Source organism: Lissotriton helveticus, chromosome 3_1, assembly GCF_964261635.1.
Source record: "Lissotriton helveticus chromosome 3_1, aLisHel1.1, whole genome shotgun sequence".
NCBI classification, from domain to species: Eukaryota; Metazoa; Chordata; class Amphibia; order Caudata; family Salamandridae; genus Lissotriton; species Lissotriton helveticus.
The window spans coordinates 1,552,083,474-1,552,102,488 of NC_136061.1; the positions used below are offsets into that span (position 1 = coordinate 1,552,083,474).

Consider the following 19,015-nt stretch of genomic DNA (forward strand, 5'->3'; position numbering starts at 1 on the left):
ATTGAAAATGCTTACGAGAACGGAAAGAGGTGGTGACACAGTTCGTAAACTGAGACAAATGGAGTCCCGCTTAATTATCCGTTTACGCACAAAAATGCCGAGAGGAATGAACTTTGGGGAGGATCTCCATGTACATTTAGAGTGACTTTTACCAATACCAGTTAAAACTTTTCAAATGCAATAGGGTACTATACCCAATAAATCTTGAAAATTAATTGGGAACTATTCCATTGATGAATTTTAAGGACTAAGCCTGCCCATATGATTTGAATATGTAGCGCTTGTTTACTAAAACGTAAAGAATATGACATACACCAGTCTTTCTTTTATGTTTTTTGAATTTTTTGAAATAATAATATGTGTAAACTACGTATCCCATAATGCCACCTAAGGCTAAGATGGGCCAGTATAAATAGAAAAAGAGTGGAAGGACTAACTGACCGTGAGCAAAGCCTGTTGAGGCTGAAACGCGTTGGTGGGGTGAAGCTCTAATTAAAAGCTTTGAAAAAGTATCCCGGTTGTGCCGCTCCTTTTGTGCCAAAAAACGATTTCAGGGTCTCCGACCCCTGAGTGGAGCACACGCTGTTGAGCGCTCTCACTACCTGCTGGATCACTTTGTTGCTATATATATATATATATATATATATATATATATATATATATATATATAATATATAATAAATATATATAATAAATATATATATAATAAATATATATATATATATATATATATATATATATATATATATATATATATATATATATATATATATATATATATATATATATATATATATATATATATATATATATATATATATATATATACATGCACACACACACACACACACCTTCCTCCCAACTCCCTAAAAGAAAAGAGCACGTACCATACACAAGAGACTGGAGGAATTAGACTTGTTTAATGAGAAGTTTTGTATGTATACGATAAATTTGGAGGATAAAGAGGCTACCAAAATGGAGCTCGCAGGATTGAAAAAGGCTGATGCACAGCCGAAACGCGTCTCTCAGAGTCACCGGGGTGGGAGAGGTCTGCTTCATTTAATCTCTCTCTCTCTCTCTCTCTCTCTCTCTCTCTCGAATGGCCAGAGGTGCAGTTTGTTGTATGTAAGGGATGACAGGAAGAGCTTGGTTCTAAAGCAATATTCCACTGCATGCCTCCTTAAACCACTCTTGCAAGCTTTTTTCATCCCTGCCTTCTTACTTTGTCCCTATATTTCAGTTTTTAGCTTTATTTCCCCTTTTATGATTTCTCTACCTTGCTCTAGGTGAAAGTCGGATGAGGAAAAGCAAGTCCCCGTCCCCAAAAATGAGTACAGATTGTCCCTACCTGGAACCACAGGCTCAAATTAAGCACTCACGACAGGATTTTATATGCAGGCTATTGTTGCATCTAAATTGGAAATTAGTCTGATATTGCTACTTCCTGGTACGTTGGTGTAAGTCATATAATAGAAATAAATGGTAACGTTGTGAAGATCACAGAACCAGCACTAGAGCAGGGCATTCTTTTTAAATGGAAGCATTAAAACATTTCCGATTTAATGTACACAACATGGCAAATGGCAAAAACTATTACAATGGCAGACAATATTTCTTTCTGTTGTACTCCATGACAGGCATGTGTACGTTATTAAATTATAATTCGACGTTACACTACAAATAAATAAAACTTACTTTTTAGGTTCAAATTCCTCAGGGTACAACTCTCTGTAGCCGCTGTGATCCCACCTATATAAGAAAAAGGAACAAATAATGATGGACAAATACATCAGAGTTCATTAAAAAACTTCAGATATGAATAATACAATACAGTAAAAGAGAAGTGGGGAAAATGCCTAGCATACGACACGCACTCAAAATTGAACAAGCATTTTCTTTATGTAAGATTTAAACTTTTGAAGAACGTGCGTACCCTAGTGTCTCTTGTGCCAAACAGATCTTTAAAATCAGGTAAAGAAAAGGTATTTAAATATTGCATTTCCTTTGTTTGAACATTGCAACCATAAGCTCAGAAAAGAACACAAGGGCTTCAAATACCATATGGAGAAATTGACGACTGACTAGATATTAAGTTTGGTTAATTCTGAGTCTTCTAAAACATAGTGCTATGAAATGCTTGGGTGTACAAGTACTTCAGAAAACCTAAATAACATGCCAATACATTCTCATGAGTGACACGAGCAGGCCTAGAGGAGCAAGTGGTTAGGGCCCTTGTGAGAGACAGGCTAAAGTGGTTGGAGAACAAAATAGGTGGGAGTTGTGAGGCAACAGCTGGTGGTAATCTGACTCCTAAGGGGACACTAGTTCATTTTCAAATGTGGACTTTTGAGCTGCAATCCACACAAGTCCTTCCCTTATATTTAAGGCAATATATAACAGGTGGAAAGAGCATATTCTTCAACCGTTCACATTCTAGAGCAGAGCCCGTTACTTTTACTTTCGGAAATACGCTTTCTGATGAACTCTCTAGCCACAGATCCATCACCTTTTGAATTCTCACCGGCGCCAGATAGGTTCTGGAAATCTTTCTGTAACAACTCCGGTATGCCGACAGGTGGATCATTCAACAGGCTTGGTAGCCTCACTGCACCTCTGGAAGTGATGATGCAGAGCCATAAATAGGTGGCACATTTGTGTTGAGACGTTAGTTTTAACAAGACAGTTTCCAACGCAGATCCAAAGACAAATCACTAAACAGACAGCATGCAAAATCTACAATGGGTTCTTATGACCTACTAACAGTTTACTTCACAGAAGGGGGGCGGGGTCGGTGAGGAATCTGCATTATATACAGTATCCACCAGAAAGATCATTACTTAAGTTAAGTAACAACGTCTTCTGATAGATACTTCTAACTGCTGTGTCCTCAGCTTCTGAGCAGCTATACAAGCAGTACCCCACAAAAGGTGGTGGATCTGGTAAATTTACACCAGAAAGTCCTGCAGGAAAAATAGCCCTTCCTACAGCCCTGAGAATCAACACAATAGTGCTTGTAAATGTGTAGCAAACGGCCAAATGTTCAGCACCCAACACTCCAAAGCAATAGTGCTAGCAATGGAATGAGCCAGAGGCCCTCAGGAGGTTCCTCCTTGGTCAACGCATAGCATCATGATGCAGAGTACTATTGAGCTAGATGAGTTACGTTCTAAACACCCATCCCTTCCCTTCATTGCACAGGCAAATCCAACAAAGAGTTGGTCATCAACCCTGTGCTCCTTAGTCCATTCTATAATGAAATTAAGGGTGCTCTTCAGATCCATCTAATGAAGCCATCCCTCCTTACAGGCATGTGTCGGAAAAAAGAAAGCGGGAGCAAAATGGACTGTCCGTCAAGAAAGGGAGACATAATTTTTGGCAGAAAGGATGCCAGAGTCCTGATCACTAACTTGGTAGGAAAGAGGGGGTACACGTCAGCTGCACCTGTAGCTCACTGACTCAACAAACCAAATAATTGTGAGGAGGACACAGCCTTAAGGATCATCAGCTGCAAAGAACAGCTGGAAGAGCAAGCTGTAGAGGTTCAAAGAAAGATCCCTGCCCTTTTGTTGGTAAAACAGGTCCTCCTGAAGAGCCAGGAAGAGCAGACTATACATGTAGATTCCATAGTATCAGACCCTCAGAGTCCATTCTGGGGTTAGCAATATGAATTGAGTCCAGTACCTCCGGACATTCTTCATAACTGAAGAAAGAAGGGGTAGAGGAAACTTATAGAGTACTTCAGAAAGCAAAACACATCTAATGGCTCCAGGGTGTAGAATGAGTGATACTAAGCGCTATCAGCATTGGGGAAAATATCCACCCAAAGCACGCCTCACAAGAGATCTGCCCAACACCATCTGCGAAGCTTGTCTACACTTCCATTCAGAGATGCGGCTAGATGACAGATCATTAGGGGAATCCCTTGATGGTCCAGCCATCTCTAACATATCTGTGCCCCATGCCATAGAGCACACAAACTTACAATGCCCTGCTTCTTGCAGTGCCACATGGCAGGAGTGTTATTTGTTAGAACCTGAACAGGCTGGGGCCTGATAGAAGCAAAATGGCCTTGCAGTTAAACTGGAGGGTACACAGCTCCAGGAAATTGATATAGTGCCTTTGCTTCATCGGAGACCAGAGTCCCCTGATCCACAATACATCTAGGTGGCACCCACCCAGAGATGATGCATTCATCACCATTGTGCGCTCTGGATGGGGAGGGCTGCCCTAAGTATGCCTTGGACCAGGCCGCCATTAAAACATCCGTCAGGGCTGACTGGAGGAAAAAGCAGTGGTTTCAAAGTTGAAGAACATGAATTGAAAATTTCTGTGAGGAAATTTGCCTTAGTCTCCACAGTAGGCAACTGCAATTCTAGCACCTCTGCAAACTACTACCCTGAAAGCAGAGCTTTTATGGTAAGGGGCCCCAATGGTGAGTCCAACACAGGAGAGATATTAAGGCCATTAGCAATCTGTAGCTCGAAATACAGACCAGCATCAGTGTGGTGAGGGAGGAGCAATTTGTCCGCCACCTCTGTTTCTTTATGAGGAATATGCTGAATGCCCTGTATATGGTCCAAACCAGACCTAAAGACAGTCTTCAACTAACTGTAATATGGGTGTCAATGCCAGGGAAGGGCATCACAGGGGAATCTTCTTAAACTAAGTGCTGCACTTTGGTGATTCCGTAGTGTGACATTGGTCGAGATCGAGCCAAACTCAGTACCTCTGAAGGTGAGGGAAGTGCCGGACCAGCTGGAGATGGCATTGCATTTGGTAAAGGTGGGAGGCACAACCTAGAGCCAGCGAGAGGCCAGGCGTGGGCCTAGCAGAGTTTGTTGGTGCTGGGGAGGGTCTTGCCGGTTGAAGTGTAACTCGAGGTCCCAGAGGATACATGGAGCCCAAAAGGGCTCAAGGGGAAACCACAATCATTTGAAAAATCTGCAGATTTGAAGGCTTCAACCACTAATGGCAATGATAGCCTGGGAAGTTCAAGGCACATTAGCTCCAACAGAGGAATGGTATCGTAGTAGGACCACTGTGGCCAATAGGAACCATTAGAACCTCGATTGAATGACTTCTCTTCCTGGAGCAGGAGCGATGAGGTGGTATGGACTCTTACACAGATTATGTGTGCACACGTCAAGACTTGCCTTTTGACTTTGTCTTGGACTTACCAGAGACAGTGACCAGGACTGATAAATCTTTGGTTGGCAGTGGGTCCGGGTCTTTGAACACAAATTACCTCACTTTTTGTGTTCTGCAATGTACAGCTTTGCTGCCTCAAAGCCTTAGGTGTATTCTGGAAAACTTGTCGCAGGACTTTCGAGTGAGGCTTGTAATCTAAGCACCAAGCGCAAACGTGCAAATCCATGATCAACATCAGTTTTCTGTAGCTGTCACGATATAAATCCTGCACTCTTCAGAGGAGACATTTCCCCTAGCGACACTGTAATTACTAGCTTCTTTGGGAGCCCCGGACTGCCTGGGATTCCAAAAGCAAAGCACCAGATCCACATCTGAGGATGCGGGGGAAAAAAGGAACCAGCATCAGTCCATAACTATACATGGCTGAGTGTTGTCAATTCTGGAGTGGAGGAAAGGCCACAGTGGAGTCAGATGGCACCACCTGCCAGAGTACTTGAGCTGGTGCAGGAATAATTTCCAGATTCAGTGTGGTGCATGGAGGAATTCAAAACGTAAGGAACCTTGGGTTATAAGGAGCCAACAGAAACCACATCTATAAAAACAAAGAAAACAACATGACTGTTTAAGTAAAGTAGGTCACACCTGCGCAAACATCTGAGAAAATTCAATGGGCATACCTTGCACCATCTAGTGAGTCTCTGCTTTGCTTTGTTTCATAGATCTCTTTTGTCTGCTTCTCAAGTTCTCGGATTTTCCACATTTCTGATTCTTCCTGAATCTGCAGAGAACATCCAAAATAGAGACAAAGAATTCATAGCTGTGCAGCGAAAAAAGGCATGAATGTCCCAGTTTTGGTTTCCAGTTCAGTGATTTTAGAATATTACATTTTCATTGGCAGTAGCGTTTTGCAGCAGAATATCGCCTACAAAATATTGTGAGGCTAAAACTAAAAGGCCTCAATATTAAGAACCAAAATATTGTGAAGTTAAGAAAAGCAAACATGCTGCAAACTGCTGTGAAGCCATATTCTAGCAGGTACAAAGTTTAAGGATCAAGAGAGGGACTGGCATTTTTGTCACAGATTTTGTGGCAGATACTGAAACCGGTGTATTTTCCACCCCTCATATGACCACCAAATTTGTCATTGTGTAGGGTGGAAGAACTGGCTGATGTAGTTCCAAATATTTCCTCTGGAAGAAGAAGTTATCGATGGTCTGTGAATAGAAGGCAACTTCGGGATTTGCTTGAAAGAGTTCAAAAAATCATGGGGAGGTGGAGATATGGTGAAGATATAGGAACAGCATCAAGCACAGGTAAAGGTTGCCTCCAGGACTTGAGAACAATATCTTGGGTTGATTTTGATAACACTTGGAAGAAGGCAATTATTAACATAGAGCAGTAGACTTTTCAGTAGTGCTAAACACATTAAACACATACAAATGGGTATCCAGGGCGTGATAGTCCCACGTGAAGAAATATAGGAGTGTGCTTGGCTTTACTCTACACTGTCTAATTATTTATAAGACTAGTAAAGAATTATCCAGCAGGAGCTGCAGATGTAAGTCGTAGATCACCCATCAGCCTGCTTATGAAGAAAAGAGGTGCAGTTTAAGAACAAGAGTAATGTTTCATTGGCCCTATGTGGCATCTCAGACTTATTTAGGAGGTTGAGGTTCAAGCATACATTATACAAAGGACACTCGACTTGATCTACTCTAATAAACCAAGGGTGACCTACTTCCATAAGGTACAGTTATAACAGGGGATGAACAATCACAAGGACCTTTATTTACACAATCTAATAAAGCCTGGGAATAGTATTGTATAAATAATAATAAAAAAATAAACAGACTGCAGACTAAAGCAGTTTCCAGTAAATCGTCACTCAGTTTTTTGAGATCATGATGGAATTAAGGCACAATTATATGCAGAAAGCACATTGTGGAATTTGGGACTTCAAACCAGTCCTGAACTGCGATATTTTTGCTCTGTCCCTCTAGTGGTGTTCACATTTGTGACACTGAAAAAATCTTGATATGGTTCAGTGTAATGGCGGGAAGGTGAATGTTAATTAATGTGTTTCTAGCAACCTGGCTGAGCTTGTTTTACTGCTGAGTTTCTTGGATTTTATTGTATGCTGTGATTTTATTTGGCTACAGCACTTCAATCATGCTGAAATGTTTGATCAAAGTATGCCCAGACTTCAAGATATTTCTTGACTGAAATCTGCTTATGTACCCTAAAAGGGGCATTTCCTGTACCTCTTGCAGTTCTAAATCTTGAACTCTGCTCACTACCTTGAGCACTTGTATCGGGGTTAAAGTGAATGGACATTACGTCTCCTTTCACACTTTAGGCCTTTCCTGCCAGGGAAATCATTAGAGGACAAACTTATTCCAGAGAAAATATACTTTGTGGTTTCATAAGACTATGTGCTACAGTCATTCATTGTTATGGCAGCGTATCACTTTTTCACCTACTACTGCAAGTGCGGCTAATAGGAGGGAAAATTATTTAAGATACTCTTGCAGACATAATCAGCCACAACTATCTCCAAGGAGCCACAACTCAGATGGGAAATGATAATCCCATCCATGTTTGTTTTGTTTATTTATGGTCTAGAGGCTTGCGGGAGAAAAAAATGAATGGAGACTAAAAAGGGCCGAGAGTCTACTGTGGTATGAGACAAAATGGGAAAATAAATGCACGGATATTTGCAGTTTAGGTCTGAAAGGAAATGAAAAGTCTGATGTTTGCCTTTTTCTGAAAAGCACAAGTAGCTTGCCACTTTCCTCCATGCCCAAGGAAGGCTGCAACAAGGAAGCCATCAGTGCGTTATCCAACACGATATAAAGATTATTCCCAAAAAATATAAAAATCATGATCTCCCTCTCACACTGGGCCAAATCCTGAATTGATCCTGAATCTGGAAGGGGGTAGAGGAATTTGGGTCCTGGATGGTAAATGACTGACAGTTCTGAAATGCCTACCTTATTATGGGCATCTGTATGGCGTATAACATTCCGCAGGAGAACCTTGCCAAGAGGAATACGAGACATTCTCCAGCCTGAAAAATAACAGTCACATTAACCTATGCCAAATGTTGCAGGTAATACTCTACTCTAGACTTCTGTAGACCCCCACTTAATCATTACTGGAACCCACGGTACCCCAGTGAATCATTATTGGAATTCAAGGAGCCCTACTGAGTCATTACAGGAAGCCGGAGACCTCGGGCTAAGCCTTTTCGATGATTTGAACTGCAAAACAATACTCAACAGATACAGAAACAAACACATGCACAAATCATGAAACATTTGAGTTAATTCACAAATATAAACCAAATATCAAAACTTTTCATAGGAAAAGTTTGGAGCTTTTCTAAATTCAGTTACGGCCAATCATTGTCCATACTATATTAGGATTGATGCACATCTATTGCTCTCACAAAACAATTTGAGGATACTTATTTAATTTATAGCCTCAAATGTCAAACTCCTTCACATTTAAATTGCATTTTAAAATCTTCAATTGTACATGTTGGTTCTTTATTTATATATACTTTTTTAATCTGTTAACACTATTTTATTTTCGAAGTAGTCCCTTATGCACTGAAAAGGCTTTTCGGATCCCCAGGGGTCCCCGGACCACTAAGAACCACTAATATAGACCATATAATGTGCTTCTATGAATAAACTGTTACTTTAAAACAGAAGTAGTAAAGTGAAAGTTTAAGAAAATGGGATCACATCCATGGTAAAAACAAAATTGCTTGTACGATTTGCCACTTCATAAAATATTTAAAATTAAAATTAGAGTTGCAGATTTTATTTCAAGTCATCAGCAAAATTCCTTAAAACCAAATTAAAGAACCATTTTAATGCAGAGATCAGACGCGGCTGGGCAGGGTCGTGTAGAGAGCACACACGTTAAGATCCTGCAACCAAGTTAGTTCTCCTATATCGAGCTGAGCAACTCCAGCAAGTAAAGTAACTGATAACCAAGGATTAGTGCTATTTTCCTCTTTCATCTCTTGGTGGTATTCAACAGCGTAACAACAACGCCCTCTTTGCTCAACCTATGAAGCTTGGAAAAACCGACCCTGTCCTAGGCTGCATTATAACCTTTCTACCTGAACAATTACATCAAGTTGCAGTACCCCAGTTCATCTCCACTGCTCAATGGGTTACCTGCTTGGTGCATCAGGGATTTTCACTCTCTGTTGCTTAATGCTAAAGAGAGCATGCAGACTATGCCCGTTTCAAGGAACAGGCTGTAACATTTCACCTACGCATCGAGCTGTCAGAGCCATGCAGAGCCTTGCATCACTGCCATTTTGCCATTAAAAGTTTGTCTTGAAAGCAAAAGAAAAAACACCTCTTAAAACTCAAAGGTCACGATTTATAGTTGAAACAGGAATATCTGCTTCTACATTAGAAAGTGCATTCAACACTTTTCTTTTATTTCCAACATTTTATTAAGTTTTAGGCAAAAAGAGCAAGCATTGGCATAGCCAAATTAGTCTCGCCTGTGGGACCTTCTAAGTATTTAATTATGCAGCACAATATCCTTGGTGCAAAATCAACTGTTGCATGGCTAAACACTTATGTCCCAAAGGTGAGACCTATTGGCTATGCCAATGCTTGTCTTAACACGGTATCAGGTCAAAGCGTCAAAAGCGTCTCCGTTTGTTGTGCTGATGACGGCGGTTAAACTGAGCATCGGATAATGAGGTGCCTTTTGCAGCCATTCTGCTATCAAGCACTCATCCTGCCCTTGTTTGTCGCCATTTCCTCGATGTGGGCTGTGGCTGTCCAGAACATTTTTGTGTTGCACCCCTTGCCGCTAAAAATGTTAAACTGGGTTCGTATTACAAAGCCAAAGAACTCGCCTCACAACTTTTAAAAGGTAAAGAATAAACCAACTAGCTTTCAGCTTACCTTCAGGGCCAATGTTAACTCCGAGATAATAGGAAGGCAAATAGTTTTTTAAAAGCCTATGCTAAACAAATGCATATTTTTGTCCGGATGTTGACATAAGAAACTATGTTTTTAAAGTGGTTTAGCACGATCTCCCCCTAGATTAATTATACTCGGTGTTTAAATGTACCATGTGAATATATTTTACACTGACGTGTGATTCATGGAGCTATTAAGAAGGGTCAGTTGGTGGAGGTCCTCCTGCAGAGACCTGTACTTACCCTGCAAGTTATAGATCAAACCAACCACAACACGATCAACGGGGTTTCGCCCACAAGAGAGGAGTGAAATAAGTACCAGCAAGTTGGCTAGCAATAAACCCATTCAGCCTGGAACGTGGGGACAACCCAAGACAGGGGATGGCCCGCCGCAGGAGTGGCACTGGGGAAACGAAAACAGACCTGGGATATTTAAACTGCCGTGAAAGTGGAGCGTACAGATATGAGGAAGGCGCTGATCCCGTGGAACAGAGCAACACTAGCCACATATGCACGCGAAGGCAGACCGGCCCTGGGGCGCGAGAGCAGGCGACTGGCCGAATCTGAAGTTCGGGAGAGAACAGTGCGCCTCACGTAGAAATGGCACTGCATGACTCTACTGCAGAAGAACATTGAAGTGGCTGAAGATGGAAGTGGAGCGCGGACGGAAGTTAAAGCGACGCGCACTCTTGTGAGGGTGGAGGGGAGGTGCATGGGGACCAGACACACACAGCGTTTCCTTTGCGGGAGTGAGCAGGGGCACCATCTGTTTGCAAGATATTTACAAACAGATGTCTCCAGAGCTCGCTCCCACAAGGGAAACGCCAAACGTGCATGAGTTGCAATTGAAAGCAATGCAAAGCGTGCAAGTTTTGGGGCAAAAGAGATGATCGACTCAAAGAGGTCCCCCTCCTATGCAGCGCATGCACGTTGCGTAGGCGAGACCTACAAATATTCGCACTGTGGTGCTATTCATTACATGTGTTGGCACAGTGAACAACCAAAATATACAATACGTAAACTACAAATAACTTTTATTGTGTATGAGTGCTCACACTGATAAATGAAACAAACTTAGGGGGGAAGCAAAATGTTTTAACAAAACTTAAAACAGTAAGATGCAAGTGAGTTAAGGGGAAATGATCGGTTGGCAAAATGGGTCATAGGCATAAAACCAGTTTCGGACAGAGATGCTGCAGAGTATTGCTATCAAGTAACAGTTTTAGTGTTTTAGATAAAGGTTTTTCTACTGTGGGTGTATGGAGTATGTGGATCAGGTAATAGTGGTTTGCCTTTTCACAGGTGCAGGGTTTTTCATAGTCACTTGGCTCTATGTATAGAGCCTTTAATGATACGAAATTGCCTGTGCTCAGTTTGCTGTTGAGCCATGCTCACCAAGTGTGAATAGATAATCGGATTGAGGATTTCCACTGAGGTGCTTTGTAGCTGATGTAAGCTTTAAGTCAATCAGTAATAGGTCATCCATCTGTAAACTGGAAATATGATTGGCTGAAAATATTCCCAGTGTGGTGGTGAGAAAATCTATGATCAAGTTGCATGCTAATAATTTTCTTTATGTATAAATTATTTTTATGCCACATAAGAAGCAAAGAACTGCTGTGAAACCGCATACAGGGCAAGTTGCTTGGACTCTGAAGTTTCAGCACCTGTTCCCTGAAAGGAGTCCCAGTTTGCCCGAAGAGGTTGAAACCCAAGCAGGGATTTACCCACTAGGCACCAGGGATTTGTTTGGACGTGGGAAGCTTATGATAGACTAATGATACCACCAAATATTGGAGGTGGTGGTGGGAGGGGGCAGACGATCTTAATGTCCTGCCTAGGTATGAGGGAGGGTGGGTAGAAAGCCCACTAGAGACTGAGTTAGGGGTGGCATACCTTGTCATTGGGTCTTGCCCGCACCTCCATAAATGGCATTAAAAGTCTTCTGTCCCCATTGGAGAACAAAACGTCTGCTAGACATCAATGATGCTATAAGATATGGAATGGAGATAGCTCACCCTGGCATCTGGCCTGACCACTCCCTACCCCACCATTTAATGCAGCGTTTCCCTTACTGTTGGCCATGATGCACTGGTGGGCCAAGAGCCGATTTTAGGTGGGTCACCAAATTCCTGGTCTATATGTAAGAAATATTTCAAATTATTGTCTGGTAGTGCAAAAGTGCACAGGTGCTGAACTATGCCCCAAGTCCCGTTTTCAAACAAACTCCTGCAAGTATTCCCAAGCAATACTTCGCATCGACCTTAGTGTTTGCTGCTGCTGGTTCTGTTTTTATTTTTTACTACACAAACCATTTCCAAAGAGAATATTCTCACTACTGTTGTCGACTGTTATGAGGTTATATTTTTGTGCATCATTATTCAGGTGTAGATTGTATTTCCAAACTCGATTATGCATGTATACACTGATATAGTACTGCTGCTTTTGAAACAAATTCTCTAGGATGCGTAGGAGTGTGTTTTATGTGTTAAGTAGGCCTCAGTTTAGACATAAACGCCAATGTGTTCGAGATGGAAGTCATCCCAGTCACTCATGATGACCCCGGCCCCCCGCTCCTCTCAAACGCTGCAGCATGAAGTCAAGTTGAGATGCACCTATTCAATCCATGGGTATTGTTATTATGCTATTGATGGACTTTCAATCACAACCAGATACATTACCAAAGTACTTCCGCTGGTTCACTGTGCCTATTCATTGATATAACACGTTATCGGTCATGTATCTTGTTTTGTTCTAGTATCTCTGGACAAAATTAGCCTAGAGGGTTCATGTAGTGAAGTAGTCCTTGAGTGTTAATTCTACATTTGCTAACACCACAGTGAGTCTGCCCATTCTGTAATTGTATATGCAAAAATAATATATAAAAACCTTTTGTTTTGGAGGGGAGTCAGAAGGCCTATTGTACTAGGGTTGCTGTCTGTTCCTTCACCGATTTTGCTACCCACTTGGGACTTGAAATAATTTCAGATTTTTGCATTCCCTGTATATTTTTCATTGACAGCCTTCATGACATTGACTATGTACCACTTCCTATTTGAATTATGTAATACATTTGAGAGGCGAGGAAAGAAATCCCTGTAGAAACAGAGTAAAAACAGTCAAAACAATGAAGCAGTGGGGACAGTCTGTCCAGGCATCACGTGCGTCTCCAAGCCATTACAGCCCAGAAGTCTTTCAGACTGCCCAGGTGGGTGGAAAGCCTACAGGAAACCAAGTATATTAAAAAAAAAAAAAAAAAAAAGTGGGTGGCAGCGTCCCATGCCCTTACCTCTTAACAGCCTTTCTGTGCAGATTACCTGAGACAATAACATCATATGGTCACAGTTTACAAGTGGGATACAGTGTTTGGGAACGCTGGGTGATAGAAATCTGTGGATCCTCACAATTTCCAGAACTTTCTTTCAAGGAACTGTTAGGAAAATATGGGAATTTACCCAAATATTTAAGTTTGCAAGGCATTCTGGGTAAGAAACCTAGTGGGACCCACACAAGTCAGACCATCCTCGACTACCCCGGATGTCTAGTCTTCAGAAATGTCTGAGTTATAGCATGTTCCTTTCCTTGGGTAGCGATCGAGAACAAATACCACAGCTACCCACAGTAGCAAAATAGGTGAATTTTCGAGGCAGGAACTTGAGGTCTCCTTGTTGCATTTTGGGGCTTTTCCTGCTGCAGCGACAGCCCTACCCACACAAGTTGGGTACCGTTTTTACATCAGAAGTATGGGAACACAGTAGATGATTGGTTATTATCAACTGAATTTCCCTTCATTTTTAGGTCTCGCTGAAGCAATGCGTAAGCATTGTTCGGCGAGATTCTAGTAAGGCTTCCGAAAAGTCTCCCCAAGCTGCGGATTAGACACAGTTCATGTGAGCCAGGCGTGTGCACATCAAACACCATCGGCCTCGGCATCAGACTTCAAAGGAATGCGCTCCCCCGCCACAGCAATGCCGAGAGCTTGTTGCTTTATTGTTCTCACTTGAGGCCTTGTTCTGGCAAGTTTAAATCATTAAGAAAATACAATACTTTTACTCCATTTGCGTCCCGTCCGTGTTAAACACACAATTTTATTTTTCTAATTAAACTTTCTCCGCAGCCATATGCAAATCTGTATTGGTCCTGCTTCAGTATGAACAGCATAACATGAATTGTGAGGCCATGCCCACCCTGAGCTAGAAAACACCCATGGAAGGCTGATTTCCCCCTCACTGGGCAGCCTTAGTGAGGTAATGTAACATCTTAGTCACTCCTTCCTCTCTTCATGCTCTCTCATTTGTTCTCACATCCTTTCTCTCTCTCCCTCCCCTTCCTCCCTCTCACCTTCACTTAATTGCTTCCTCACTTAATAGATGCTTAACTCTGATCATGCATTTCCACTCTAGAGTTTGCTTTGCTGTTCCTGCTATCCACGTGAGTTGGAAATTACGTAAAACATGCTATTTCTGTGAGAAGGGCGGTGGTTAGACTTCGACTCTAGATTTCTTCTCCATGGTTTCTTACAACATTTAACAGTTTAACAGTAGCACTCTACCGCCCTCACTCTACCGCCACCACTCTACCACTCTACCGCCACCACTCTACCACTCTACCGCCACCACTCTACCACTCTACCGCCACCACTCTACCACTCTACGGTCCTCACTCTACCACTCTACCGCTCTCACGACCTCACTCTACCGCCCTAACTCTACCGCTCTCACTCTACTACCACCACCACTCTACCGCCCTCACTCTACCACTCTACCGCCCTCACTCTACCACTCTACCGCCCTCACGCCCTCACTCTACCACTCTACTGCCCTCAATCTACCACTCTACCGCCCTCACTCTACCGCCCTCACTCTACCGCCCTCAAATTACCGCCCTCAAATTACCGCCCTCAAATTACCGCCCTCAAATTACCGCCCTCACTCTACTGCCCTCACTCTACCGCCCTCACTCTACCGCCCTCAAATTACCGCCCTCAAATTACTGCCCTTACTCTACCACCCTCACTCTACCGCTCTACCGTCCTCACTCTACCACTCTACCGCCCTCACTCTACCACTCTACCGGCCTCACTCTACCACCCTCACTCTACCACTCTACCGCCCTCACTCTACCACTCTACCGCCCTCACTCTACCACTCTACCGCCCTCACTCTACCACTCTACCGCCCTCACTCTACCACTACCACTCTACCACCCTCACTCTACCACTCTACCGCCCTCACTCTACCACTCTACCGCCCTCACTCTACCGCTCTTTGCCACTCTACCGCTCTCTCTACTGCCCTCACTCTACCACTCTACCGCCCTCACTCTACTGCCCTCACTCTACCACTCTAACGCCCTCACTCTACCACTACCACTCTACCGCCCTCACTCTACCACTCTACCGCCCTCACTCTACTGCTCTCTCTACCACTCTACCGCTCTCACTCTACCACTCTACCGCTCTCACTCTACCACTCTACTGCCCTCACTCTACCACTCTACCGCCCTCACTCTACCACTCTACCGCCCTCACTCTACCGCCCTCACTCTACCGCCCTCACTATACCACTCTACTGTCCTCACTCTACCGCTCTCACGACCTCACTCTACCGCCCTAACTCTACCGCTCTCACTCTACTACCACCACCACTCTACCGCCACCACTCTACCACTCTACCGCCCTCACTCTACCATCATGTCTAATTTACGCTCTTTTTTCAGCACACCCGTGTCCTCTTGTTTGTTCTCTCTAGCATCACCTTCATCACACTCTCCTAACGAGTCTTCCTTCTCCCGCATGTGACCCTACTTGCACCCTCTCGGATCCATCTTCATTCTTTTCTGCTTTTCCCTGTTTCCGCCACACAATCCACTCCTTTGTGTCTCCTTTCTGGCCTCTTTCCTATTTAACTTTTCATCCTTTCTCCTTTAATCCCATTTCCACCTTTTCACAACCCCTTCGAGCACTGATATCTAAACATGTGTGTGTCTTATGATGTCTGCCATGCCACCATTTACTTCGGACCCTCACCCTCACACCTCCTCACCCTCACCCTCACCCTCACACACCCTCTCACCCTCACCCCCCTTAACCCCCTCTCACCCTCCCTCACCCTCCCTCACCCTCACACACCCTCACCCTCACACACCCTCACCCTCACACACCCTCACCCTCATACCCCCTCACCCATATACCCCCTCACCCATATACCCCCTCACCCATATACCCCCTCACCCATATACCCCCTCACCCATATACCCCCTCACCCTCACACCCCCTCACCCTCACACCCCCTCACATCCGCTCACCCTCACACATCCTCACCCTCACACACCCTCACCCTCACACACCCTCACCCTCACCCTCACCCTCACACACCCTCACCCTCACACACTCACCCTCACACACACTCACCCTCACACACACTCACCCTCTCACAAACACACCCTCTCACAAACACACCCTCTCACACACACACCCTCACACACACACACCCTCACACACACCCTCACACACACACCCTCACACACACCCTCACACACACCCTCACACACACCCTCACACACACCCTCACACACACCCTCACACACACCCTCACACACACCCTCACACACACCCTCACACACACCCTCACCCCCTCACCCCCACCCTCACACACCCTCACCCCCCCACTCACCACCTCACCCCCACCCTCACACACCCTCACCATCCCTCACCCTCACACACCCCCTAACACAAACTCTCACCCTCACACACCCTCACCCTGAAATACCCTCATCCTCACACACCCTCACCCTCACACACCCACCCTCACAACCCCCACACCCTCACACTCCCTAACCCTCCCACACCCTCACACACCCTCACCCCCCTCACATACCCTCACCCCCCCTCACCCCCTCACACACCCTCACCCCCTCACACCCTCTTACCCCCTCACCTTCACACCCCCTCACCCTCACTCACCCTCACACCCTCACTCACCCTCACCCTCACCAGCATAGCGTAACAAAGCATAGCATAACAAAACATAGCATAGCATAACAAAACATAGCATAGCATAACAAAAACAAACATAGGATAGCAAAACATAGCATAGCATAAAAAAACAAAGCTTAGGATAGCAAAACAAAACATAGCATAACAAAACAAAACATAGCATAGCAAAACACAGCAAAGCATAGCATAACAAAACACAACAAAACAGCACAGCATAACAAAACATAGCATAGCATAACAAAACATAGCACAACAAAACAAAGCATAGCATAACATAACGCATAGCAAAACAAAACGTAGCATAGCATAACAAAACACAACAAAACTTAGCATACCATAACAAAACATAGCAAAACACAACAAAACATAGCATAGCATAACAAAACATAACAAAACATAGCATACATAACAAAACATAGCATAGCAAAGCATAGCAAAACATAGCATAACAAAACACAACAAAACATAACATAGCATAACAAAACAACAAAGCATAGCATAACAAAACAAAGCTTAGCATAGCATAGCATAACAAAACATAGCATAGCATACCAAAAACGTAGCATAACAAAACATAGCATAGCAAAACAAAGCATAGCACAACACAACAAAACATAGCATAACAAAACAAAGCATAGGATAGCAAAACTAAACATAGCATAGCAAAACAAAGCATAGGATAGCAAAACATAGCATAACAAAACACAACACATAGCATAACAAAACATAGCAAAACACAACAAAACATAGCATAGCTTAACAAAACACACCACAACATAGCATGGCAAAACAAAACATAATAAAACATAGCAAAGCATAGCATAACAAAACATGGCATAGCATAACAAAACATAGTATAGCATAACAAAACACAGCATAGCATAGCATAACACATCAACGCATAGGATAGCAAAACATAGCATAGCATAACAAAACAAAACATAGGATAGCAAAACAAAACACAGCATAGCATACAGCATCACTCCGCACCACCACAGCAACACTCAGGGGCACCACAACATCACTATGCGCTCCCACAGCATCACTGAACGCCACAGCATCACTCGTTCGCCATCACAACATCACTCAGCGCCACCACAGCATCAATCTGTGCAACCATTCAACAACACCTGGTTCAAATATGTTCTCTCAATGTTTCAAGCTTAATTACAAATGTAACAAAAAGATGTTAATATTTCACTTCTGTTCTTGGATTTTCGTCACAGCAAAATACACTGAACATAATCTTCACAAAAGTTATTTACAAAAGTTTAAGCTATTGCCATTATAAATTACAATAACTTTTATTTAAGTATTAATTATTTAAAAACATTAAAAGTCATTGTTATTTGTAATAAAAAATACATATAAGTCACCTAAATACAACACATATTGCATTACAAATGCTATAGGTGTCACATTTGCGAAAGTTATAACTATTGCCATTGTAAATGACAAAACTATTAATTTAGCTATTTTCAAAAACAAAACATAAATAAAAACTTTGTCATTTACAATACCAAAAGCTCAAACTTTCCTAATGCGAGACCTATTGCATTGCAAATGCTTGTTTAAATGTGAAGTAGTGTGAAAGCAAGAATTCATTTTGCAAAATGCAAGATGAATCAAGTGATAGCATGGGTAGCCCCAAATACGGAGTTGTACAAGTAACTGCCACTCCTAAACTCAGTATCTTGGGCACATTTAAAAACTGCATAGTCAATGGAGAAGACCATTATTACAGTCATACCCAAACCATGTTAAAATCAGAAACTATGCTCCTCAAACTGGCCGATAGCCCTGCTCAACGCACATGCAAAACTAAATACTAAAAACAGCAGTTCTTAGCCTGCGGCCAGAAGCCTACTCAGGGTGTCCGCAACAGCCTAAAAATGACATCATATTAACAGATT

At 43.0% G+C, this 19,015-nt stretch overlaps 1 protein-coding gene across 1 annotated transcript in view; it reads right to left on the reverse strand.

The window, feature by feature from the left end:
* NKAPD1 (NKAP domain containing 1) overlaps positions 1 to 19,015 on the reverse strand; it is a 184,992-nt gene that overhangs the window by 123,361 nt on the left and 42,616 nt on the right. Inside the window, exons 3-5 of the mRNA XM_078682301.1 lie at positions 8,139 to 8,215; positions 5,826 to 5,926; positions 1,696 to 1,749 (exon numbers count right to left, since the gene is read on the reverse strand). Of these exons, the coding sequence (XP_078538427.1) occupies positions 1,696 to 1,749; positions 5,826 to 5,926; positions 8,139 to 8,207 (224 nt within the window). The 5' untranslated portion in view covers positions 8,208 to 8,215. The remainder of the gene's footprint in view (positions 1 to 1,695; positions 1,750 to 5,825; positions 5,927 to 8,138; positions 8,216 to 19,015) is intronic.